Source organism: Leptonychotes weddellii, chromosome 5, assembly GCF_054177405.1.
Source record: "Leptonychotes weddellii isolate Sample4059 chromosome 5, ASM5417740v2, whole genome shotgun sequence".
Classification (NCBI taxonomy): Eukaryota; Metazoa; Chordata; class Mammalia; order Carnivora; family Phocidae; genus Leptonychotes; species Leptonychotes weddellii.
Genome location: NC_138373.1, coordinates 8,845,261 through 8,871,788, shown reverse-complemented (window position 1 = coordinate 8,871,788; position 26,528 = coordinate 8,845,261). Strand labels below are relative to the sequence as shown.

The 26,528-nt window shown below is 44.3% G+C and overlaps 2 protein-coding genes and 1 long non-coding RNA gene across 4 annotated transcripts in view; all 3 read left to right on the top strand.

The window, feature by feature from the left end:
* Positions 1 to 9,877, top strand: part of BCL7B (BAF chromatin remodeling complex subunit BCL7B) — a 20,899-nt gene extending 11,022 nt beyond the window's left edge. The window contains exons 3-6 of the mRNA XM_006743873.3: positions 5,255 to 5,351; positions 7,542 to 7,712; positions 8,454 to 8,533; positions 8,795 to 9,877. Coding sequence (XP_006743936.1) covers positions 5,255 to 5,351; positions 7,542 to 7,712; positions 8,454 to 8,533; positions 8,795 to 8,887 — 441 coding nt within the window. The 3' untranslated portion in view covers positions 8,888 to 9,877. The remainder of the gene's footprint in view (positions 1 to 5,254; positions 5,352 to 7,541; positions 7,713 to 8,453; positions 8,534 to 8,794) is intronic.
* Positions 9,878 to 15,737: 5,860 nt separating this feature from the next.
* Positions 15,738 to 26,528, top strand: part of BAZ1B (bromodomain adjacent to zinc finger domain 1B) — a 71,426-nt gene continuing 60,635 nt past the window's right edge. The window contains exons 1-2 of one of the 2 annotated variants that reach the window (XM_081819486.1): positions 15,738 to 16,201; positions 25,367 to 25,483. In XM_081819486.1, the coding sequence (XP_081675612.1) occupies positions 16,095 to 16,201; positions 25,367 to 25,483 (224 nt within the window). In that variant the 5' untranslated portion in view covers positions 15,738 to 16,094. The remainder of the gene's footprint in view (positions 16,202 to 25,366; positions 25,484 to 26,528) is intronic. The other variant, XM_081819485.1, reaches the window with a different exon arrangement.
* On the top strand, positions 16,209 to 20,262 carry LOC145721508 (uncharacterized). Its single transcript, XR_014145234.1, has 2 exons — positions 16,209 to 17,210; positions 17,648 to 20,262. It is a non-coding gene; the product is annotated as an uncharacterized LOC145721508 (long non-coding RNA).

The following is a 26,528-nucleotide window of genomic DNA, read 5'->3' as shown; positions in this document are numbered from 1 at the left end:
ATTTCTAGATATGTGAGATTGTTCTTTAACTATCTTTTTAAAATTGGTGTACTGGGGAACCTGGGTGGCTCAGTCATTAAGCGTCTGCCTTCGGCTCAGGTCATGATCCCAGGGTCCTGGGATCGAGTCCCACATCGGGCTCCTTGCTCACCGGGGAGCCTGCTTCTCCCTCTACTGCTCTGCCTGCCGCTCCCCCTCCTTGTGCTCTCTCTCTCTGACAAATAAATAAATAAAAAATCTTTAAAAAAAAATATTGGTGTACTGATTTTATTGAATTGGTAGGATATTAGTTCTTTGGGATTATTGGGACTTTTTTGTGATCTTGTCTGGTACACGATTGATTTTCGGACCATTCACTTGTGATTAAAACAAATATACTCTCTAGGTATGAAATTAAACAATTGAAGCATTTATTATGTTAACCCAAATCTTCTGTATCTTTGCTTATTTTTTGTATGTTTGTCCTATTATGTTTCTGAGAAGGGTGTGTGAAATTGATGATATGTTTGCTTCTTCATGGCTGATGAGTCACTTGTCATGTTATGTTTGAAGCTCTGTTTTTGATATATTTATATGATTATGCCATTATTATGATGTCATCTTGTCTTGTCATTCATTTTACTAGTATATAAGGTCCTTCTTTGTCCCTTATATCCAAAACTTTTTCCTCAAATTCGATTTTATTTGATATTACAATTCCTACCCTGTCTTCTTTTGATTTATGTTGGATTAGTGTGTCGTGAAATTCTTTTTTGTCACCTGTTTCATGTTTTTTGTTTATTGGGTGTATTAGCATTAAGTTTCGCTGTGGGTGACAGAAAACTCAAAATAGCAGTAGTTTAAGAAGTTTATTTTACTCTTTTTCTTAATCCTCTAAGGCTAGTGCTTAGAAGCATGTAGTCCAGGGCTGGTGTGGTTCTGCTCCAGAAGTCCCCAGGGCCCAGGTTTCTTCCAACCTTTCTGATCCTTTTTTTTTAACTTTTTTAGAGAGTAATGACTCTTAATTTTTGTTTAGCATACCATAAAATTTACCATCTTAGCCATTTTTAGGTGTACAGTGTATTTTTTTATTTTTGTGTTTTAAGTGTACAGTTTAGTGGTATTAAGTACATTCACCTTGTGCAGTCAATCTCTAGGCTTCTTCATCTTGCAAAACTAAACTCTATACCCGTTAAGTAAGTAACTCCCCATTCCTCTGCTCTAGTTTTGACCTTGTATTCCAAGGTCAAGATCCAGCCATTCATTCTACACATTTAGGCTCTAAGTAGCAGAGGAGTGGAAGGATGGGCCGATAGAATTTTCATGAATGTTAGTAGGAGTCTCCTAGAAATTGCCTCGGGACATATGTATTTACTATGTGTGTTTGTAATAGCTTATATGACATCTAGTGGCCAGGAAGGCTGGGGAAGTGTGACCAGATAAAAATTCTGTTAATATGGACAAGGATTTTTACCGTAATACACTTTTTTTCTCTCTTTGCTTCATGATGGCTAGACAAATTTTTCTTTGCTGATTTGAAAGTTCTGCATTCTGTTTTCGTTTTTCTATTGCCTACCTCTAACTTAATAAGACTTATACTTACTATTCTTCCATGTCAATGTATGAAGCTTATCAAAATCTGCGTTTAGGGGTGCCTGGGTGGCTCAGTTGGTTAAGCATCTGACTTTGGCTCAGGTCATGATCCCAGGGTCCTGGGATGGAGCCCCACGTCGGGCTCCCTGCTCAGCGGAGAGCCTGCTTCTCCCTCTCCCACTCCCACTGCTTGTATTCCTTCTCTTGCTGTCTCTCTCTGTGTCAAATAAATAAATAAAATCTTAAAAAAAAAAAAATCTGCTTTTACCCTTGGAACTTGGTAACACCCATAACACATTTTCAACCGCTTCTCCTTCACCCCTCCCCCACTTCCATCCCTAACCTGTCCTTAGTTTTGACTGGAATTTCAGATCAGATATTCAGATATTTCAGTTTTTTTTTTTTTTTTTTTTAAAGATTTTATTTATTTATTTGACAGGGAGAGACACAGTGAGAGAGGGAACACAAGTAGGGGGAGTGGGAGAGGGAGAAGCAGGCTTCCCGCCGAGCAGGGAGCCCGATGCGGGGCTCGATCCCAGGACCCTGGGACCATGACCTGAGCCGAAGGCAGACGCTTAACGACTGAGCCACCCAGGCGCCCCCAGATATTTCAGTTTTTACAGATGTTTCTTATTTTAGTCAATGCTTAGTTAGACAAAGTAAATGTTACAGATTATATACTCTTTGCACCTATTTATTATTGCTTTCTTCTAGATTCATTTCTTGTTGCAACGTATCTTTCAAGAGTTTTGTCGAAGAGAGCTTTTGTGGAGAAAACTTTCTGAAAATGTCTTTTTACTCTTGAAAATATTCTTGTTTCATTTTTTATGTTTAACTGATTATTTTACCTACGTCTGAAATTCTGGGTTTTCTTTCAGCATTTTGAAACTATTACTCAGTTGTTGTGCTTCTGGTGTTGCTATTGACCAATCTAGTGTCGGTCTAATTCTTCTTGATTCTTCCTAGGTGGTCCTCTTGTATTCCTGGAAACTTAGAATTTCTTCCCTGTCTTTGCTCTCCTAGGACTTCTGTAAGAATATCCTGTGATGTTCATATCTAGCTTTGTTTTTCCCTTTCTTCTCATTTGTTTCATCTCTTCATTCTTTTCTCATGTATTCTGATTTCTCAACCCAGTGTTTGCTCATTTTCAGCTGTATCTGTTTCTCCTACTAGACTCATTCACTTAATTTTTATTTTCAACAATTACATTATTCATACCAAATTTCCTCAGTTGGTGGTTCTTCAAAACAACTTTCCAGTATCCTTATCTTTCTGAGGAGACGTACTATTTAAAAATTTTTTTTTCTTTTCTTCTTTTTTTTGGAAGAGAGAGTGCCACACACCAGTTGAGGGGGAGGGGAGAAGGAGAGAGGGAGAGAAAGTATCCTAAACAGACTCCATGCTCAGCCCCAAGCCCAATGCGGGGGCTCAGTCTCATCACCCAGAGGGTCATGACCTGAGCCGAAATCAAGAGTCGGACACTCAACCAACTGAGCCACCCAGGTACCCCGAGACTTACTGTTTTATTTAAATTCTTGTGTCCTCTTAGTCTCCTTCTTCTGGTACAGCTTGTTCTATTTATTGTCTTTAATGGTGCTTGTTTCTTCCAGTGTCTGGCTATTTTTTTCTGTGCACTCATTTTTTGTTCCCTGGGGACTCTGAGCTGCCTTGGCTAGCAATATGTAACTGAGGGAGGATGTAAACCCAGGCTGTGGTTTTCCTTCCTCTCAGTGAATTTAGGTCATTGGGTGAGCTTCAGGATTCAGCCTTTCCCTCGCCCCCAGTCCTTCTTACCCTCCCTCAGGGAACTCCCTAGTACCAGTCTTGAGGTGCTACCTTTATCTGGGAGCCACCATCCTTCCTTGTCATTGCCAGCCCCAGGGAGCTGGTGGGTGAAAGTTAGGGCAGCTCTGGAGCCACCCTTGATTTTTCATCTAGCCCTGGCTCTAGTGGTGCCATTATCCACAAGGGCCAAAGGTCAGGCAGTTAAATCTCTTGGGTATGTGAATGGGGAGTGGGAGGCACTGGTAGAAGGCCTTTCTCCACTCCAACCCATTTCTCACATGTAAGTTCCTGGCCCTTTCCTAATTGAAATTCTCCCTGCCCAGGATCCAGCTCCCTTTGTGTCTCCCAAGGGCTTCTCATAGTGTTTGCTGAGGCCCCTCAGTTTATCTGCCCTCCAGTGGTCCATGGTAGAGTGCCATCTTCTAAGGTACTAGTATAGACCTGCTAGATTAGGAAAATGGGAAATTATGATCAAATTGGTGAAGAAGTGGGGAGGGGGGTGGGAGGATGGGTTAGCCTGGTGGTGGGTATTGAGGAGGGCACATTCTGCATGGAGCACTGGGTGTTATGCACAAACAATGAATCATGGAACACTTCATCTAAAACTAATGATGTAATGTATGGGGATTAGCATAAGAATAAAAAAAAATTTAAACCTGAGCTCAAAAAAAAAAAAAAAAATTTGGTGAAGAAGTGGGAAGGATCCAAGGGAGTGGTACATCACTGACGAGAGAGTAGATTGACACAAACTCTGTGCAGTGTACATTTAAAAGTTTTTGGTTGGGGGCCCCTGGGTGGCTCGGTTGGGTGTCCAACTCTTGATTTCAGCTTGGGTCATGATCGCAGTGTTGTAGGATCGAGCCCCACATTGGGCTCTGCTGCTCAGCATGGAGTCTGTTTGGGATTCTCTCTCTCTCTCCCACTGCCCCCCTGCCGCCGCTCAAGCGTGTGCTCTCTCTAAATAAATAAACAAATTTTTAAAAACTGTGTTTATGTAGCTTCTTTGGTTAAATGTGAAGTGTAATTGCATTAAAATCATGTCTGCATATGAAACAAATGAAGGGAAAGCGGTACATGAATGTGTGCAGTTGATTCGTTGCAGAGAGGATTGAGAGTTATTAACAAGTTAAATGCATGTATAATAAATAGACGTGTTTAAAAAGTATAAATTAGTAAATTTGAGATTACCCAGATTTAAACTTTTGGCTGTTGGGATGCTCTCATTTGGAAATGTTTGGATGGATTTATTTCTTTTCCTTTGGGCTCATTTCTTACAAGCTTGTGCTTACCTTCACACTGTTTCCCCACATGTGTAACCTACATCCTGCTTGAAGTAAATGATGTTATAGGCAGAGGTAGACATGGGATGGTCATTCTGAATGGATGGCTTGATTGGTCAGTAATCAGGCTAGCAGGGCCCCGTTGTCCTGTCACTGCTTGCGTTACATATAAAGCGACTCCTTCCTGGGTCCAATCAGAGGCCCGTTTTTTCCCTTTTTCCTGCTGTGCTACCAAAACAGGAATCCTTCTCAAATGAGTACTCTGTATTTCTCTTCCATCCACATAGGGAAGGGTGGGATAGAGCATTCTGCTCAGGGCAGACAGCAGAAGAGAACCACAGGGAGCTCTAGTGGAAGCCTGTGTATCTGCCTCTCACTTCTGAGTCATGATATTAGTGCCGGCAGGATCCATTTTACAAGATAGAGAAGAGACACTGAGGCTTGGGGACACCTTGTCCAGGATTCTGTTATTCCTTGGGTCCTGGATTCTCACACTGTTGTCGTTGTTCCTGTTCAGTCCTAATCCAGACTTCTGTGGTGTCTCACATAGCACCCTTCTCCCTCTCTGTGGGTCTCCTGCTTGGCTCTGTCATATTCCTCTTTTTTTCCTTTTCTAGAAAGAAAAGTCAAAATCGAACAGTTCAGCAGCCCGGGAACCTAATGGCTTTCCCTCTGATGCCTCAGCCAATTCCTCTCTTCTTCTTGAATTCCAGGGTGAGTTGCATCCATGTGTCTTCCTTGCAGGAAAAGCAGCACTTAGATGAACCCATTAATAACGAAAAGAATAGTTCCATGTGTCACTTCAGTGCTTGCTGTTCTGCTGGTATCTTGCTGGCACTTTACATCACGGCTTTTCATCTAAACCTCACGGCAACCCTGCAAGGTAGATGATTGGAGCTTCATTTGCCATTTAGGGAAACCGAGGCTTAGAGAGCTGAAGTTCTGTATCTCAAGGTACATAACCAGTAAGTGACAGACCCCATGTTAGGTCCTGGCTTTCTGGATCAGAAGCTCTTTTCTTTAGATGGTATGTTTTACGATGATAGTGCCTTAGAGTGGGCTGCCCAAAGCCAGGACCTCTCCTGTCCACTTTTAGCCAAGTTCCACCTCCTGAACCAACTGGTCTTCGGTAAATGTCCCACCTGTGTTGGCACTGCAGTCCCAGAGAACCCTTCACACCTGCATGGCAGCTGCTGTGCAGAAGGGCTTGCACTTGAGCTTCTTGTTTTGCCTGTGACATAAAGCAGGCAGTTATCATCAGCCCTATCGAAGGAAGCCGATGCTCAGAGAAGAAGTGTTTGCCTAAGCTCAATAGTGACAGAGCTTTATTCTTTTTATAGTAAAATGCTGCTTCCGTTTTAGCGTAGAAGATCCTGGTCTTTGTAGGAGTAAAGACTAGAAAAGGCTTATGATTTTCCCTTGGGAACAAGACTGGGAGCATGCAGGTATCCCCCCTCGACCTCTCCCCCAGCGCCCCCCCCAAGGTCAGCGAGTATGATAGAAGAAGGGGAATACAAGGGAATAGTTTTCTAGCTGTGTGTGGGGTGTCCAATAATCACAAAGCTCTGGGAGACATATGAGGCTCCATTTCCTCAATCTGGCCACCATCCCATCCCTTTTGTTCAGTGAACATGTCATGAACTCCTGTGTGCCAGGTACCGTGTACCGCACTGGAAATCCCGGGGCAAGTAAGCCACAAAGCCTGCCTGCAGAGTGTAATGGAAGGAAATTGGTGTGTAAAATAATGAGTGTAGGTGTGCGTAGGATACAACAGGAGCATAATAGAGAAGCTGGTCATTTCCACCCAAGGGAGCCTGGGACCCGGGGCTCACAGAGGAGGTGATGCTTGAGCTGAGTAGTGGTCTGTATCGGGGCTTTCCAGGAAGACTGGAAAGAGCAGTCCTACTGGACACCTGTGTGTGAAGCGGGGCCTCAGTGAGTCCGCGTGGCTGGAGTCGAGGCTTGAGTGTGGGAGGTCAGCGGCAGTGAGCCTGGAGATCAGGAAAGATTTTGTAGGTTCTGATAGGGCCATCTGTGCCTGCCCCAGGGAAGCCCTGGAGTTTGAATTATATCCTTTGGGCAGCAGAGAGCCCCGGAAGGATTTAGAATAACTCCGGCGATGGTGTGAAGTACAGGTGGGAGGACAGGAGATTGAAGGAAGTGCAGTCGGGGGGCTGTTGCAGGAGGCCAGGCCAGAGAGGAGGTGGCCTGCCCTCAGGTGGCAGGAGAGGAAGAGATGTCAGAGCAGTCAGGCTGATCAGACTGGGTGACCGGCTGCCGTAGGTCAGGGGGAGGAAGGAGGTTTTGCCTCCTGAGTGTTTAACCCAGGTGGTGACTTGCAGCCTTCAGACAGACCTTCCCCGGTGGGAATTTCTTGGTCCTTGAGGTGGTCAGGTGGAGCCTGGGCCGCTGAAGGGCCTATGTGGCCACCTCCAGATACCACCACCCTCCTTGAGATAGCCAGGAAGGCCGGGCAGAGTTGAGCATTTTCTCCACAGCCTGTGTTGTGGGAGAGGCTGAGAGGCACCGCTGCGTCACCGCATTCCCCTGGGTAGTGAGAAGATACCAGGTCCGGTTATAACTGGTGGGTGTACAGAAGGGGTTACCAGGCCTGTCCTGACCTTCCTGAAATATCAATGTGGCATAAACTGAAAGATTTTGGCTGCATCTGGTGCTTAGAATATATGTTGTGAAATAGAAAATGTTTAATCAACTTAGACTGTTGATCATTTGCTCTACCTTTGTTTGTTTGCCTTTGGCTCAGGGGGCATCTGAGCAGTGATCATTGCATTTGTTTGTGCCCATGGCTGCCTGAGGAGATACCAGGCCCTTGGCTCTGTACCGAGTTACTCTCAAGAAACATTACTACTCTCAGCTGTTGCCTTTGTCATGTTTGGTTTTCAGATGAAAATAGCAACCAGAGTTCTGTATCCGATGTCTATCAACTCAAGGTGGACAGCAGCACCAACTCAAGCCCCAGCCCCCAGCAGAGTGAGTCCCTGAGCCCAGCACACACCTCTGACTTCCGCACAGATGACTCCCAGCCCCCTACTCTGGGCCAGGAGATCCTCGAGGGTGAGTCACCGTCGACCCAGGACGAGCAGCTTGGAGGGGCCTGTACTCTTGAAGTTTCTTTTCTTTAGAGGAAGAGGCTAGAGAAGGTGCCCCGGCCTCACAGGCTTGAACCATCTGTTAACAGTTTGGGCTTTTTTGGGGAAGGGTTGATTTTCCCTTCTCACAGAATGAAAGAAGAAAACAACATAATCGAGCGCCAGGCTCTGTGTAAGGCACTTGTCATATTCGATGCCTGGTATAATTCTCTCAAAAACCCTGTGAAATAGGTGTTATTCTATTGTACAGACGAGGAAGTGGGGTCTTACAAAGGTTAAATTGCTTCTCTAAGATCGCACAGCTAGTAACTGGTGGAACCAGATGTCTCCAGTTTCATGCCTTCTGACTTCAGAAATTATGCTCTTTGCATTGTGTCTTGCACATTTTTTCTGATAACATATATTGCCTCTCCAGCCAGTGTTGCCCTCCACCAGCGAGCCACCACATAACTCTTAGGGAAGCTCCCCCAGCTTGAGGCAGGAGGCTATGCAGTTGTACTGATCTTGCTGTTTTTTGTTTTTTTGGGTTTTTTTTAGAGGGGCGGGGAGAGGGAGAGGGACACAGAGAATCTTAAGCAGGCTCCACGTGGAGCTTGACGTGGGGCTCAGTCTCACGACCCTGAGGTCATAACCTGAGCCAAAATCAAGAGTCGGACGCTTAACCGACTGAGCCACCCAGGCGCCCCTGACCTTGCTGCTTTTTCAGAGCCCTCCTTGCCTGCCTCAGAAGTTGCTGATGAACCTCCCACCCTCACAAAGGAAGAACCAGTTCCACTAGAGACACAGGTAAGGAACCACTCTGGGTTTTCCAGTTTCTAAAAAAAAAAAGGACTCTGTTGATATGAATTGGACCTTATAGCATCGAATATAGGTTGGGGAGGCAGCAAGGGACGCTGGTGTCTCCAGGTTATAAGGTAGGGGAAGAAGTTTGTTTATCTGCAAGAAGATTGCAGATATAAGCTGCTTCTGGGCTGTAATCAGGGTGGGTGGGAGGTTCTAGTAGAGAGGGGTGGCCCTATTATAATTCCATGCTCTGACTGCTCCTAGGTTATTGAGGAAGAGGAAGACTCCAGTGCCCCACCCCTGAAACGCTTCTGTGTGGACCAGCCCCCGGTGCCGCAGACAGCATCAGAAAGCTAGCACCGTCCTGGCACCCTTCGCCTCCTGGCCCCCTGCCTCTATTTATTGCATTCTGGTTCTGGCCGTGCTTTGTTGCTGGGGTAAGGGCAAGCACTGGGGTCCAGAGCCCGCACATAGGAGCCTCCTGGGCTGGAAGGTTGGACATAGGACTTGGGGTTGTAGCATCATCTTCCCGTCCCTGGCACCTGTGTCTGCTTGCTCCTGAGAAGAGGAGCACTCATGTCTTTTTTGCACCCTAAATAGGCTGGAGCATCAGCCATCCCAAGGTTCATCTGTCACCTCCAGGTAGCAAGCAGTCTTTGCTCCAGAACCTCTGGACTGAGCTGCTGGCGCTTCTACAGGAGGAAAGAGATGTGGAAGGCACCCTCTAGAGAAGAGAGTGCCTAGGTTACTTGAACTTGAATGGAGACTGTAGATTCATGAATTTTCCCATCCGGCTAGGGACCTGTGAGCTGCTGTTGAAGGCCTGGTAGACTTTGGAGGGAAGGGAAGGGCTCTTCTCTACACGGGGGCAGAAAAGTCTGGATAGGTTTCCTGCTGTCCTGGCACTTCTGCCCATTCCTGAGGTTATCGTGCCTCTCATGGGCTCTCCAGCTGCTGACAGTCCTTTGTCCCCTGCTATAACTATCCTCTTCCCCCAACACACACACACACCCCCCCACACACACACCCACACCCCTTTCCCTGTTCTCACCTGTACATTTCATTCCAGCATCCCCTGCTCCTGCTACGGTCCCCTGCCTCCTGCCACAGACTCTGCCCCAGCAAGGATTTGAGGTTCTGACAGCAGTACCCACCCCCCCACAGTACTCCTTCAGCTCAGACTTTCTAGAAAATTCCCTCTTCTTTGAAATCTGCATGTTTAATTGAACTTTGTGATTTTATTTTTTGTTCAAAAAAGTTTAAGAAAATGGAAATGGGCAACAGTGAGTGAAGACATATTTTAGCACTGAATAGCATATTTTTAAAATTAAACTATTTGAAATACGTCTTGTTGGTATTTGAGTGCTTCGTTCTTGAAGGTCATGGGGGCAAGGGCTGAGTGCCTGCCAATTGTCTTACTCCCACAAAGGGATTTTCTGATAGAAATGATTTGGAGACCCCCTTTGAAATTGTCATGTAGTCTGATTTATATTTCTGTCCCTGTGTACAGTGAATTCAGCCAATGTGTGTTTGCCATGCATCCAGGTCCTTGGGAGGCATTCCTGAATGTTTTTACTTTTTTATATTGTGGTAAAATGCACATAACATAAAATTTACCATTTTATAATTTTTTTTGTTTTATTTATTTGTCAGAGAGTGCACAAGCAGGGGGAGCTGTAGGCAGGGGAGAAGCAGGCTCCCCACTGAGCAAGGAGCCCGATGTGGGACTCGATCCCAGGACCCTGAGATCATGACCTGAGTTGAAGGCAGAGGCTTAACCGACTGAGCCACCCAGGTGCCCCAAAATCTACCATTTTAACCACTTAAAAGTATACAGCTCAGTGGCACTAAGTACATTCGCGATATTGTGCAGTCGTTACACAGAGGCCAGGAATCCTGTCCGTCAGGAGACAGGCTGGCAAGGGAGTAGACCTCTACATAGAACCTCCTAGAGTGTAGTGTAGTGTAGGGAAGTGCTGGAGTGGAGCCCACAAAGGAGCATGTGGGATGATGAAAAAGATGTAGTAGAAACCATCCTCTTCTCTTGTTGACTGCCACTTCAGCACCACTTCTCATTGATATTCTAAGAATCCAGGCTAGCCATCTCCAGCAGCATCCCAGAATCTTGATGGGGTAAGGGTTAGAGAAGAAAAAGACAAGAGGAAGCATCAAGCAATGCAAGTTACAAATAATTCAGAAAACTGCCTCTGGGTATCAGTAGGCCCAATGCATATGCACATTTGAATTATTAAGAAAAATAGATATGAGCCCGCTAACTAAATTCATTGAATATGAATAAGCACCATAGCAGATAGAATGTTTTTTGGTTAGAATACTACAGAGGTGATATGTATTTTTCATTGCCTGTATCAAGAGAAACGTTGTTGTCTTGTCTCATTTTTGGTAATGCCGAGATCATTTGGCTAAGGTGTCTGCCAGACCTTCGCACCTTCAGGGCGCTTTTACATAAATAATCTGTTGGGGGCTGATAATCTTAGACCATTCACTTAGACCAGTGATTTTTAGTATCCATTGATGATCTATTTCTGAATCAGTTACTTCACTGGAGTTTGCAAAAATGATGAGTTTTCTAAATCTTTGTACATTCATTCATTGGCAGCCTTCTGTAGATAACATTTCCCTTCTCTCCACTTCTCTTTCTCCCTCCCTCCCTCCCTCCCTCCCTTCCTTTCTCTCTGAATATTACTACAGGCTCATGGTTTCCCTTTACATTCAATGTGTTAACAATCTGTTGCTGTCATTTTTTTAAATGTTCAAATTGTCCTAGATTCAGCCAGTTAGAATCCCTTCCTGCTGGCTCCTGTGTCCTTTTGACATGTCCCCATCACTATTTGAGCACCTCCTTACTTTCAGGCACAATATTCCTGACTCACTTTGAACTTTGCCAGCCCCAGTCCTTTTTCCCAGGAACCCTGGATCTTTTTAGTGGAGAATGTATTTAGAAATCTAGATAAACCTGGGCGCCTGGGTGGCTCAGTTGGTTAGAAACCTTGATAAACCTAGTTTACTGGAGTAGGGGGTTCAAGGGAAGTTAAGACTGAGGACAGATCCCGGAGGGCCTTGAAGTCTAGGCCGAAGAGTTTGGTTTTACTCTGTTGGCTTTAGGGAGCCAACCATTGAAAGCCGAGAGCAGGGGGGTGATTGTAGTGTGCAAAATGCCATGGAGAGGAAAGAGCAGGTGGGGGACATACTGGAACACTAAAGGTTTGCACGTATTGAGAGGAGACTATAGTTCTGTTAGTTTAGGGATAGTGGTGATAGGTACATAGAAAATGAACTGAAAGCCTGAAGCAAACCAGCAAAGACAAAAGAAGAAAGGAAATGTGATCAGACCACCACGTGGATCATCTGAATAATACATAATCATAAGTTATACAGTGAATAGTGATTTAACGAATTGCAATATTTATTTTGGGAATATGATTGTGTGTGTGGTGTTTGTGGGGGATGTAAGAGGGTTAAGTCCTCAACTTCCATTCAAGAAAAGTCAACAGCTAATACTAAAACTGAGAAGCTAAAAAATAGCAACATGTATGTTTAGAAATATGGAAGTAAATATTAAAGAGGGCACCTTCTGCATGGAGCACTGGGTGTTATACGCAAACAATGAAATATGGAACACTACATCAAAAACTAATGATGTAATGTATGGTGATTAACATAACATAATAAAAAAAGAAAAACAAAAAAATATGGAAGTAAATATTAGCGGAAATAGCTGTTAACCTTAAAAATAAAACTGTTCTTTATTTTACCAGCAAAAATGGGTTTATTCAGGAATAGAAAATTGCGATTCAGAATACACAGGTTACAGCAACACCATAGGCAGGTCTACAGAACAAAGCAGAGGAAACCTGTATAGAGAAAAGAGAGAAGTTGGGAAGGCTGTTATAAACAAGTCCATTGGTGGAAACTGGGAGTTGGAAGTGTAGTGGCTTCTCATTGGCTGAGTGCTGACTGACTCATTGGCTGGGCTGTTACTGGGGGAGGAGGAAAGCTTTCTTCCTGTTGCTGGGGTAGTAAAGTAGGGGCTTCTTTCTGTTGGGTGTGCAATTTACCAGTCATAAGTTGTGAGAGCTCCCCTTCTGGCCTCCTGATTCCATTTTAAATGAAATTACTAATTTTAACACAGTTTAACAATTTGAAAATGGATGCTTACGGGAGCCAGAAGTGCATGGGGGAGAGTGCCCCACAGCTGCTTTTTGTAGAACTATTTGTTGTTGTTTAAAGTACACTTATATGTTTCCTTTTGGGAACTACGTTCATTTTACCACTATAAAGATATAATTTTGATGTAGTTTAAAACATTTTAAAAGAAGAAAGTCATTATAGTAGTAGTTTTGGCCAGAAAAAATAAAGGCCTGAAGTAGGATGTCATGGGGATGGCAGGAAAGTGATAGATTTCAGGCAGGTAGAATTGCCATTATCTGGTTGACCCCGTGGCTGTGGAGCTCAAGAGAGGTCAAGCTTGAGCCTTTGACGTTGTGAGTGGGGCACTAATAGAAATGAAAACCATCCAGATAAAGCAGATGATGGAGGGAAGGAAGATGGTGAGACTGTGGGTTTGGGATATTTTGAGTTTGAAGATCCAACAGGACAGGGAGGAAAAGACTAGCTGGAACTGTCTGAGCAAGGGTTTGTGTCTGCATCAATGAAGGAGGGGTATGTGGCAGGGCACAGCTCCACATGACACAGACCACAGAAACAGATCTTGCTGACTGAGCTCATGTCCTAAAACTACCCAGTGGAGATCCGCATAGGGAAATGTGCTATGCTCCTCCAGTCTTATTACTGCAGCTAGGCACCCATAGCTGACTTGGAGCAATAGAAGCTTTGGTGCAGATACCTGGAAACTACACATTTTAATCTCTGCCCTTTTTTATTAACTTGTTTATTCAAATGTTGGGAAAGAAAACATACTGAACAACAAATTTTGCTACAGTTATGATTAAAAAAAACCTCGAGAGTTTAGTGAAAGCGGATGTGGGTTGGAACAATCCGGAAAAGGCATTAGGAAGGAAGTGTGGGATTTAGATGCCCAGAGGAGAAAAAAGTACATTTCCGACAGTGGGTAGGAATAAAGCTAAGGAATTCTGGGAATTAGAAGGAAGTAGTCCACTTGGGGCTTGCTGGGTCAAGAGCTTGAAGACTGAACAGGAAGAGTAAACTTGGAAGAGTTTTGTCTGCAACTGGAGTCAACAAAAATATTAGAGCAGGAAACTGATAGTTATGTTAACTTAGTCTGTTACACTTTTTTCTTTCTTTTTAAATTTATTATTTTTTTAAGTAAGCTCTAGGCCCAATGTGGGGCTTGAACTTATGACCCCGAGATCAAGAGTCGCATGCTCTACCAACTGAGCCAGTTGGTACCCCCAGTTCTCCAATTTTAGATCTCTGCTTTAGCAATACTGGGGCTGGGTTCTAACCTACAGCGGCCGCAAGCGCTGAAATGATTATGGTCCCTATTCTCATGTACAATTAGCTTTCTTTGAAATATCAAATTTTTCCAAAATGTGTTTCTTAATGTTTTTGGAGTCCTTACTCTGTGTGTAGTCTGCTGTTAGGTACCTGGTCCTGCAAATGTCCATCCCATTAGTCACCTAATCTGTGCCTCTCAAATCTGTCTCCCTTGATCTTATTACATTTGGGTCCCTTGGTATCCCTGCCACAAACTACTACAGCTCCTTCTAAGTGGTCACTCCAAGCATCACAGCTGTGACCAGGATGATCCCTTCCTTTGCCACTCTCATCTCTTGATACTTTCCACCTCAACACCCCCGAAGTTTTAGGTATGTTGTCTTGAATTTACCAAGTCGGCCCTGCTGTTCCTTCTTACTAGAACGTTCGTCTGTCATTTCTCTGCCTAGTGAAGTGCTACTTACCTTTTCACAATCAACTCAAATGCCCTGTCCTGAGGTTGCTCTTAACCCTCCTAGAAGAAATGGCTACTGAAGGAGGATGCCCTCCCATCTCTGCTAGGGGATCAGGGGAGGCTCCGTAGCAAAAGAACTTACGTCTTACTCGGGGGGATACTTCTCACCTCAAGATGAGAAGAAAAGAAGAAAAGGGCCTGGCATTGGCATTTGCCATGGCTTTCAGGGACACCTCGCAGTCTAACCCCTAAGAACAGGCTGGGAAGCTATGTTCTGAGGTCAGTGAAGATCTTTGGACCAAGGGAGACGATTTAATAGGGAGAGAATTATGAATGAGTGTGTTTCGGGTTGTACTCGATAGCCAAACACATTGCGGACTATGTGGGTGTAGTCTGCTTGGAGAAGTAGCTGGAATGTCCTCACTCTCCAGGCCGTTAGTGCTGTCTTCCTACTGTGCACTTGGTACAGCACTCATCACAGGACTGTCTTTACTTGGGCCTTATTTTTTTCAGGGCAGGCTCTTGTATTTTTTCCCTCCTTAGCTCGCAGTACGGGCCCTGAACACTGGAGGTGCTAGTAAGGCTACCTGAATTAATGGATGTATCTTTAATAGGTACGCCATTTAATATATTTTTCCAAAGAAGCTTCTCTATTATCTTTTCCATCAAGCGCCTAAAAACAAGCATCATACTAACATCCAGGTCTCAACCACACCCTCTTCCAGAAGAAGTTAACTTTGGGGTGAGCAATGCTGAGGCTCCAGCTGTCCTTCAGTAGAACCTCCGCGTGGATAAGGTCTTGGGTTTCTTCCCGCCAACCCCTCCTCCCTTCCGCCCCACCCGCGCATCCCCGGGCGTGGCCGAGCGCGGCGCCTTTAAGGAGGGGGCGGAGCACAAGTGGAAAGACAAAGCCCCTGGCCGCGCGCTCCCCCTCCCCCTCCGGCGCACCACACGGACAGTGGTGCCCGGATGTCGGTGTCGCCGTCGGTGACAGATGGCGCAGTGTCTGTATATGTTAAGGGGCTTCTCTGGCCTGACCTCTTTGAATTCCAGGCCTTTCGGTCCCCCGCTGTCCCCCATTTTCAACTCCGCTGCTGGAGGCCCGCAGGCCTGTCACCAGCGCTTACATAACGTGACCTTTCACCTCTTCATACTGCCCTCTAGTGCGCTGCAACCCAACTACGCGGCCGGGAAAGGGGGTGGGACCCAAGCGCAGAGCGGCAGCTCCCCGGAGCCAATAGACTGTGAGCGCTGATCAGCTCTCCGCCTATTGGAGCATTCGCCACCGGCGCCACAGGGGAGCAAGTTAGTGTGTGCGCTGGCCGGGCGGGGGGGAGGAGGGGAATCTCCCGCCATTTTTCAATAATTTCCTCCGGTGCAGCTGAGGAGGAGTCGTGACTGCCGAACGCGGGGACCCGTAGCGAAGGTTGGGCCGGAGGCTGCCGGGCGGTGCGGCGGTGTGCGTGGGAGTTCCGTGTCCTTGCGTCCCGTTGCATGGCCCTCGCGCGGCCGCGCCAGCACTGAGGGAGCCGACTTCGCGCCGCCCTCTCACCCCTCCCCTCCCCCACCCCACCCCCGGGAGCCAGGCGCTCGCTCCGGGCCGCGGGGCCTAGTGTTGCGCCGCGGGCTCTCCGAGGAGCTGCCACCTTCCGGGCCGCTGCCACCTCCGCGATGGCGCCGCTGCTGGGCCGCAAGCCCTTCCCGCTGGTAAAGCCGCTTCCCGGCGAGGAGCCGCTCTTCACCATCGCGCACACTCAGGAGGCCTTCCGCACCCGGGAGTATCCTTTCCAGCCTGGCCGCCAGGCCGCCCGCGGGGTGGGGCGGGGTGGGCCGGGGGGCTCGTCGGGGCCCGGAGGGCCGCGCAGCCGGCGCCTGTGGCAGCTGTCAGCGCGCCGGCCGCCGGCGGGCCTGCATCTCGAGCCGGAGCTCGAGCCCGCCGTTCCGCGGGGTGGGGGCGCGGGCCGGCCCGGAGCCCCGCGCTCTCCATCCTTTCCCCGGCTCCGCACTTTGTCCCCGGGCCTCGCTTTCGAGGAGCGGCCCCCCCTGCCCCGGGGTGGCTTTAGGCCTGGAGTACGGACGGGAGAGGGCTTTCTCTTTGCTGCTTTTTCTTTCTTCTTAAATTAAACCTTCAACTTAAGTTTTTGAAATTGTACCCACGCGGCCTCGTGATCCGGCTTGTGCAAGATTTTTTGTGCGTTTTACCCGGATCTCCGCGGGGGCTCTTGTGTTTTTCTCCTCCGGAGTGGAGACTTGAGGCTGGTGATGAACTGACAAGATTGTGAGGCACGTAACCAAGAACGAATTTCCAGACGTAGGGGAAGGGGAAGAAAAAGTTATCTTGGAGGAGCTGATGCCTGCCTTCCCCGGCACGCACAGGTTTGAAATGCTGACGATTTAGAAGGAGATCGGTATTTGTTTTTAAATAAACATTTAAAAAATACGAAGGTATACTTAAAGTTTTTATGTTGTATCTTAGGAATAGGAGACTGATGTTTTAAAGAAGACGCGTTCTCTTTTCTAATCGTTGAAGGTTCCTTGCACAAGCTCAGAGTCTTTTAGTTGTATGACTTATTTACTTTTTTCTTTTATGGATGCCAGATGAGTCCTTTTTGAAGCTTCATTGTAAAAAAGAAGTAGATTTCTGAATCACGCTTTCTTTAGTGTATGGAAAGCTTCAAGACTGAAGGCCACTATATTACTGAGTTTCATCAGCCCTTTTCCTTTGGAAGGACTGGATTTCTTAGTTTCTCTTTGCTTGCTTGCTTCCGTATGGGAGGAAGTGCCCAGGTGAGCGATGTCATTTGATTTCATTTCTCTTTAATCCTCTCTTTAATACAATCTTTTGCAAGATAACCTAATTCTTGTTCTGATGCAGTTTGTGGAGTTGGGTGTTTACATACAAAAGGACCTGGAAAATGAGCCTGTGCCATAGGAAGGCTCTTGGAGAATTATAGCTGTAGCATCTTGTAGCTGAAATGGATCTTGGGGATGGTCAGGTTCTCCTGCCTCCTTTACCAAGTGGGCCGAGAGGGTTGAGGTTGACTTGTTAAAGGTCAAACACTGAAATGGTGAAAGTCAGGGGTAGAATGCAGTACTTTTCTAACTTATCCCTGTAAGTAAATCCAGAAAAGAAGGCAACTTCGATGTCAGTTTGTGGTCTGAGGTAAGGTGCATTTCAGGGAGGGGTTCAGGTGGTAATCTGGTTCTTTTTCTTGTCCTGTTAGGACTTCTGGAAAGCTTTGGAGAAGTACTCCAGCTACACTGAATACAGCATTATTCGAACGGAGTCCTACTTTTTTATTTTTATTTTTTGAGATATTTAAAAACATCGGTGGGGTAAAAAATTTACTGTGGGAATCTGCCATATCCTTTTCATATGTTATTTAAATACCATTTTTTGAGCACTTGATGGGTACTCACTAATATTATCAGATGTTTATTTTTCACGTCTGGTTCTAATGTAGTATAAGAAACACCCAATAGAGACAAGCGCAAAGTCTGTGATAGGTATTGAGCCATGTAAAAAATGGCTATATATAGTTAATTTAGAACTGGCAGCCCAGGCCTTTTTGTATCGTTTACTGAAATCATTGAAATGTAATGATCTATATGAAGAGATTCTGTTAATGATGACAGTTGAAAATTGAAACCTGAAACTTTTTAAGTGTTAGGTATTTTTAAAAAATTCATTTAAAAAATTTCCTATACTGGTATTTAGAACGCTTTTTAACAAAGGAGTTCTTAAATTGCGTTGCACATTGAGGGGGAAATTGCTTCCTTGGGAATTTCTACAAGTGGAAGCACTTCGAGGATGGTTTTAAACAATTGTACTGTGTGGTTGGCAGGTTGGCATATTTATTAGGCTCTTAGTGTTTTCGTAGAGAACAAGTATGTGGTTGGTTAACAGCTGCATTTGAAGTATGTTGTTTCCGCTTCTTAATTTACATTTACAATTCTGTTTTTAATAGAATTTGATACTTGAATTTTCTAACATCTGCCTTTTGATTGCATGTATATGCAATAGCACATCAGTGAGATATTTTATTAACTTAAAGCTGTGAGTGTTGGTATGTTCTTGAAGGCATTATTGTACCTCCTCATTAAGCTTATAGTGGTAGTTGGGAATGATGCACACCTTTAATGACCGTGTTCTATATATTGATGATTATGTTTATTGTATTATAGCTTTGAATCTATGGTACATTACTTCCTAGGTTAGTACTAATGCAGTACATTAGATCTTCCTTGGAAAGATTAACTTCATCAGAATCAATTCTTGATGTGATTATCTGGCAATAGGATAATCACAGTGGCCAAGTCAAGATGGGTTTTGAGGAGGAACTGAAGCTACAAGCAACCTGCTGTGGGCTAATGTTTTTGTTGTATTGCTTTAACTATCCTTCTCTGTAAAGCTTAGAAACAAGTATTTCATAACCTTTGTAGCCTCGATATATGAGAGCTTTTAAATAGTGTGATGAGGAGGGGCTGTTAGAACACAGTTAATCTGGCACTAGGCAAGAGTGACTAGAGCATGTTTTAAGAGTTGGACTTAAATTGTAGTTGCAAGCCAGGATTTTATTGGACATTGGAATAGTGAGTTCTTATGTTGATTTTTATAATGTAATTTCTTTAAAGAAGTTACACTAAATGAGAATTGCTTTTAACTTGATGACAGACTGTTCCAAAGACAGAAAAGAGAATAAAAAGCAAATCTTGAGTTGGTGCTTTGTCATTTCACGTAGAACTCTTAGGGTTATAGTTATTCTTATTTAACCTCCATACTTTTCTGGGCCACTTCCTTTCAGGCTATCAAGTACTTTATTGAAAGAAACAATCCTTACAAGGCTAAAGAGAACAAAGAAACAGCATACTGTGGTAAGGAGGTAGCTCTTGAAATCACAAAAAAGTAGATGGTAGTGAGATATATAGGATTTGAGAATATCTTGTCATTTATAACTTACACAGTCTTTGGAGAATTGCTTTGACATTTTGTCTGCAATTATATGTGCAACAGTGGCTGGAACATAAAAACCTCAATTGGCATTTGCTCTGAGTAGTTATTTGAGTGTAAGTGACTTATTTTGGTAACCTAAAATCTGAAATAGGCTTTGGAGGCAGCTGACCGAATATCCTTGTAATAGGCTTTTTTTTTTCTTGATTTTGACTCTTTTCGCTCTTTCTCTTAACATAAGTCAAAGTAATAACAAGAACAGAGTTACATAAATTTAAAAATACCCAATGTTGGGGTTGTAGGAATTTTAGTTTTGAATTTTTGAGATTAATCTTAGGTGACTAGTCAGTTTTTTTTTCTTTTTAAGATTTCATTTATTTATTTGAGAGAGAGAGAGACACAGCGAGAGAGGGAACACAAGCAGGGGAAGTGGGAGAGGGAGAAGCAAAGCAGGCCTCCTGCTGAGCAGGGAGCCTGATGTGGGGCTCGATCCCAGGACCCTGGGATCATGACCTGAGCCAAAGGCAGACTCTTAACGACTGAGCCACCCAGGCGCCCCCATGACTAGTCCGTTAAAGTTGTCATGTATTGTTAGAGGGCATTCATTCATTCCTAGATGTAAACCTTACTAGGTAGATAGTGCTGTCTAATAGACATATAATGTGCCAAATAAATAAAATCTTTTTTTTAATAAAGATTTTATTTATATATTTGTTAGAGATAGAGCGAGAGCACAAGCAGGGGGAGCTGCAGAGGCAGAGGGAGAAGCAGGCTCCCCGCTGAGCAAGGAGCCCGATGCGGGCCTAGATCCCAGGACCCTGGGATCATGACCTGAGCTGAAGGCAGACGGTTAACCAACTGAGCCACCCAGGCGTCCCAATAAAATCTTTTTTTTTTAAAAAAAGGATGCCTGGGTAGCTTAGTTGGTTAACCGTCTGCCTTCAGCTCAGGTCATGATCCCAGGGTCCTGGGATCTAGGCCCGCATCGGGCTCCTTGCTCAGCGGGGAGCCTGCTTCTCCCCCTGCTTGTGCATGCACTCTCTCTCTCTGAAAAATAAAATCTTTAAAGAAAGAAATATAATGTGAGCCACATGGGATTAAGGGTTTTCTAGTGGCCACATTTGAAAAAAAGGAAGACAGGTGAAAAAAAAGGACAGATATATTTTTCTTATTTCAGGACCCAGGCTGAAGGGAGCAGTCCTTGTCTCTAACATGCTTTTCTAGTGGCCAAAAGACCTGGAGGATACCATGATGGCTTTTTAAGCCTCTTGGTGGTGGCATCTATCCTATCTGGTCACATCAGTTTGTCAAAGCAAGTCACATGGCCAAGCCTAACATCAGTGGGGAGGGGAGGGGCATTACTCTTCTCTGAGACACTGCAAGCCACAGGGCAGAGGGTGGAGAATTAGAATCCTTTTATGGAAAGGAGGTGACTATATGGAAAGAAGAATGCAATCTACCATATTTCGGGGTTCAGGGAATGTGTCCTGGGGAAAGTTACTTCTAAGTTGAGATCTGAAGTATAATCAGAATGTAGTTAGATGAAGAGTAGAGGACTATGCTTTTTGAAAAGTTTGTGAATTTGAAGGTTCTTGAATTTTATTTATTTATGATTTTATTTATTTATTTGACAGAGATATAGCGAGAGAGGAAGCACAAGTAGGGGGAGTGGGAGAGGGAGAAGCAGGCTTCCTGCTGAGCAGGGAGCCCGACGCAGGGCTCCATCCCAGTACCCCGGGATCACGACCTGAGCCGAAGGCAGACGCCCAACGACTGACCACCCAGGTGCCCCAGCTTCTTGGATTTTAAAACTTAAAAAAAAAAAAAAAATTTTTTTTTTAAAGATTTTATTTATTTATTTGAGAGAGAGAGAATGAGAGACAGAGAGCATGAGAAGGAGGGGGGTCAGCGAGAAGCAGACTCCCTGCTGAGCAGGGAGCCCGATGCAGGATTCAATCCAGGACTCGATCCCGGGACTCCAGGATCATGACCTGAGCCGAAGGCAGTTGCTTAACCAACTGAGCCACCCAGGCGCCCCGGATTTTAAAACTTGAAAGAAGTTTTCTACAGCTGGAGTAAAGAAGTGGGAATGGAGATTGAGCTGCTTAGTGGGGCTGGACCACATAGGTCCTTGGGAGATAGGTTGAGAAGTTTGGACTTTACCTTGAGTTTATGGGAGGCTGTTTACAGATTCGAACAGGATAGAAGCAGGTTCTTGGGAAGCTCACTGTGGCTGCAGTGTTGAGAATGGATCTGCAGCCTAGAGACTAGTGGCAGCTAAACTAGTGAGGCCATTATTAAGTAAACTAGGCAACAGGTATGGGGGCTGAACAAATTTACTAGCCCTCGAGGAGAGAAGTATATAGATTTCAAAATAAATTAGGTAGATTTGACGGGATTTGGTGATTGGCAAGAAATCAAGGATAATGTTTTGGTTGTCATTTGGTTAGTGGGTCATTCTCAGATAATAGAGAATGCTGGAAGAGGATCTAGTGTTTTTGTTTTTTTTTCTTTTTGTTTTGACTGGGAATGGGTGGGGAGGGTAGGAAGTGAGTGTTTAGTTTGGATGTTCTTCTGTTGAGTTGCTTTGGATATCCAAATGGAGGTGTCTGTATTGCTAGTGTATTACAGGGGCCTGGAGTTCAGAGAGGAGACTGAGCTGGTGATAGAAATTACTAGCATATAGATAGTCATTGAAGTTATGGGAATTGATGCGGTCACCCTGAATGAGAATGCTGGACTGATAGTGATTTTTCAAAGGAGGGTGAGAAAGATACGCATCAGAGTAGGAGAGACTTTTATTGTTTGCAAAAAAGCATAATCAGTAAAAAATATTTGATATTTAAATATGTATTGTTTGGGCGCCTGGGTGGCTCAGTTGGTTAAGTGACTGCCTTTGGCTCAGGTCATGATCCTGGAGTCCCTGGATCGAGTCCCGCATCGGGCTCTCTGCTCGGCGGGGAGCCTGCTTCTCCCTCTGACCCTCCCCCCTCTCATGCTCTCTCTCCCATTCTCTCTCTCAAATGAATGAATAAAATCTTAAAAAACAAAAAAAATAAAAATAAATATGTATTGTTTGAGGAAAATAAAGTTTCTCCCTTTCTTCTTCTTCTTCTTTTTTTTTTTAAAGATTTTATTTATTTGAGAGAGAGAGAGCACATGAGAGGGGTGAGGTCAGAGGGAGAAGCAGACTCCCTGCCGAGCAGGGAGCCCGATGCGGGACTCGATCCTGAGACTCCAGGATCATGACCTGAGCCAAAGGCAGTCGCTTAACCAACTGAGCCACCCAGGCGCCCTCCCTTTTTTCTTCTTAAAAGAATAAAAATCATGGAACTTGCTCAACAAAGTCTTGATTGGTGGAGTGATTTTCAGTACTGTGGGAGCCAGAGAATTGCTTCCCAGTGTGAACATATTTGCATTTCAGGGGCCTGAGAGCAAATGAGATTTTAAAGTAAGAAGAAGAACTGGGTTTAAAAACAAGTAAGATTGAGAAGAAGGATGTTTGGGTGAGAAGCATAAAAGACCAGAGAAGGATTACCAGTGAGGCCAATTAAAATGTTTTAAAATATTTTGGCTAGCTGAGAAATGAGGATCAGAGGCTGAATTTGAATAATGGCTCTGTTGTGGAGGAGGAAGGACTGAACTGAGCCATAGATATGTGATTGCAATTAGGGACTGAAGAGCTGAGGATGATTCCTTGGTTTCTGACTGGGACACTAGGGCCTTTCAGTGGCATTGGGAATAACTGTTAAGGAGCAAGCTTAGGAGGGAGGGAAGAGGTAATAAGAGTTTAGTTTAGAAAAAGTTGGATTGGAGGTATCATTGAGGCATCCAGGTGATACCAGCTGGCCCTGTAGGTCTAGATCACAGGAGGATGACTGGGCACATCATTCCTACTTTTAAAAATAGCAGCTAATAACAAAAACTAAAATTCTTTCTTTAGGACATGTTTGTTTATCTCACATTCTCTCTGATTACACAGTGAATTTCTTCAATGTAAGTAAATACTGTGTTAGAATGTTATCAAGCTTTTTGAATGTTTAAATCTATTTACTGATTCTTTCTGTCATTATTTTACCTCTCCTTCCCCAGTGCAAACAGATAAAACCAGAAAACAAATTTATCTTGTTGATTAGTTATGGTAATGTCACTTTGGAAGCCATGCTGTTTCCTTTTCTCTGTAAGTTTTTATAAATTTTCAGTGAGATTGAATTTATGTAGTTTTTTTTTTTTTTTTTAAGATTTTATTTATTTATTTGACAGAGAGAGACACAGCGAGAGAGGGAACACAAGCAGGGGGAGTGGGAGAGGGAAAAGCAGGCTTCCCGTTGAGCAGGGAGCCCGATGCGGGGCTCGATCCCAGGACCCTGGGATCATGACCTGAGCCGAAGGCAGACGCCTAACGACTGAGCCACCCAGGCGCCCCCCAGAATTTACATAGTTTTATATGGAAGCTTGCCTCCTGGTTTTTGCTGGTACTTCTTTTTTGTTTAGTCATTTAAATATATTAGCACCATTCCCCCCCCCACCCCAGGAAAAAAGATTTACTGTTTTGTGTTTGGCAGATCCTGAGAAAGATACAGTAAGGGAAGACGCTTACACTGTTGGCTAAAACTACTCTTTTTGGATTACCTCTGGATTTGTCCCTGTCGTCTGTCTTTTCACTGATTATTAACCCAGGAAAACAAAGAATCTCCATATATTAAAAATGAATTACTTGTTTAATTGTAAGGTAATATTATGGATGAGCTGTTTAAATACTTCTATTTCAACTACTATAAAAAGTGTCACTTGGAAAGTACAGAGATTGGCAGCTAATTCTCTAGGTGTGTCAATTTATTTTCTCGGGTAGCATCTGTTGCTGTGCGTAAAGTAAATTAGTTAGTTGTCATTTGAATTTGAATGTGGCTGTCTGGTAGTGAATTCTAGTTGAGATGGTGTGGAAAGTTACCATTTATATGGCACTAATAGGATGTTCTCTTCCTTCATCTGCCTTACAAGGATTGAACAGTGGTAAATGACTTGTGAGTGTAGTATTATTGGAGACAACATAAAGCTTGGGTAAATATGGTATCAAAATTATTTTTAGGGCTTTATGGAATTTATTTTTTAAACTCTAAGGATCAACAGGTGTTTCCGAGGTAGACTGGAAGGCTTTCTAGGAAATGGATCATTAGCATATGCACAGGGTTATTCCAAACTGCCTATGAGACTGGGGTAGTTCTCTCATCTTTCCATGGAGCAGATTCTTAAGCTTGCTGACCATCTGAGTTGTGTAACAATTCCACATACCTTAAATTCTTATCCCTTATGATTTGTGTTTAATTTACCTTTATTTTTTCTTATAAATTTCCAGTGCCGTGGGAATTTTCTTCAAATGAAACAGGTGATTTGAAGAAATCACATTTATAACAAAATATTAATTAAAAAAAATTTATTTTAGGGCGCCTGGGTGGCTCAGTTGGTTGAGCGACTGCCTTCGGCTCAGGTCATGATCCTGGAGTCCCGGGATCGAGTCCTGTGTTGGGCTCCCTGCTCGTGGTGGGCTCCCTGCTCGGCGGGGAGTCTGCTTCTCCCTCTCCCACTCCCCCCCTCTTGTGCGCTCTCTCTCTCTCTCATTCTCTCATTCAAATAAATAAAATCTTTAAAAAAATTTTATTTTAAAGTAATTTCTACACCTGGTGTGGGGCTCAAACCAACAACCCCAAGGTCAGGAGTTGCATGCTCCACCGACTGAGCCATCCAGGTGCCCCTAAAATACTAGTATTTTATCTGTTAAAACAAAAATATGACAAACCATTTAAGTCATTCTTTAGCTTTAATCATTTTATTTGGATTTGCCACTTGAAAACTCTAATTTCAATTTTAGCTTTTTATGCTGTACATTATAGAAAGGATGCTTTAGTTTTTTTTTATGTTATGAAGTATTTTATGGATATGGATAAGTTGTCTCTGTTGCTTGAATATTGTTTTCCTGAGCCATGGCTAACAGAGAGTACGAGGCCCGCCTGGAAAGGTACAGTGAGCGCATTTGGACATGTAAGAGTACTGGAAGCAGTCAACTAACACACAAGGAGGCCTGGGAGGAGGAACAGGAAGTTGCTGAACTGTAAGTAATAGAACCATTGCCCTTTTAGCACCATCTTCATATTATTAGGAAAGGGGGGATATTAACAGTAAAGCAGTATTTATATTTAAGTGTATGCGCATACATTGGAATACATTACATTAGTGTAATGTGTTGGTGTCTGAGTGTCCTTGTCTAGTGGCATTTTGCTGGTAACAAAGTATGTGGAATATATAGTTGTGTAGACTTATTTAGGTATTTGCCAGGCTTTTGAGTATTCTTGCTCTATTCTTCTACCTTGAAAATACTCTGGAAATGTGGTTTTTGTTTTGTTTTGTTTATTGTTTTAAAAGATTTTTTATTTATTCATTTGAGAAGGAGAGAGTGTGAGCATGAGTGGGGGCGGGCAGAGGGAGAGGGAGAAGCCGACTCTCTGCTGAGCAGGGAGCCCGATGTGGGGCCTGATCCCAGGATCCTGAGATCATGACCCGAGCCGAAGGCAGATGCCTAACCGACTGAGCCACCCAGGTGCCCCTTTTTTATTTTTTTAAATATTTATTTATTTATTTATTTGACAGAGAGACACAGAGAGAGACAGGGAACACAAGCAGGGGGAGTGGGAGAGGGAGAAGCAGGCTTCCTGCGGAGCAGGGAACCCGATGCGGGGCTCGATCCCAGGACTCTGGGATCATGACCTGAGCCGAAGGCAGACGCTTAACGACTGAGCCACCCAGGCGCCCCTTGTTTTGCTTTTAGAGAGAGCAAGCACATGCTTGAGGGGTGTGGAGGGGCAGAGGGAGGAGAGAATCTTAAGCAGGCTCCATGCTCAATGCAGAGCCCAATGTGAGGCTGGTGGGGCTCAATCTCAACAACCCTGAGATCATGACCTGAGCCGAAATCAAGAGTCAGATACTTAACCAACTGAGCCACCCAGGCACCCCTGGAAATGTGATCTGAGCAAAGGAAGTTGATAATAATCTAGAAGTAATATGGAGGCAGCAAATTAGAAAGTTTTCTTTATTTTGTGGTCTTTTGAAATTTAGGACAGTCTTTACAGTAGTTATCAAAAATAAACACACGGTTTGAA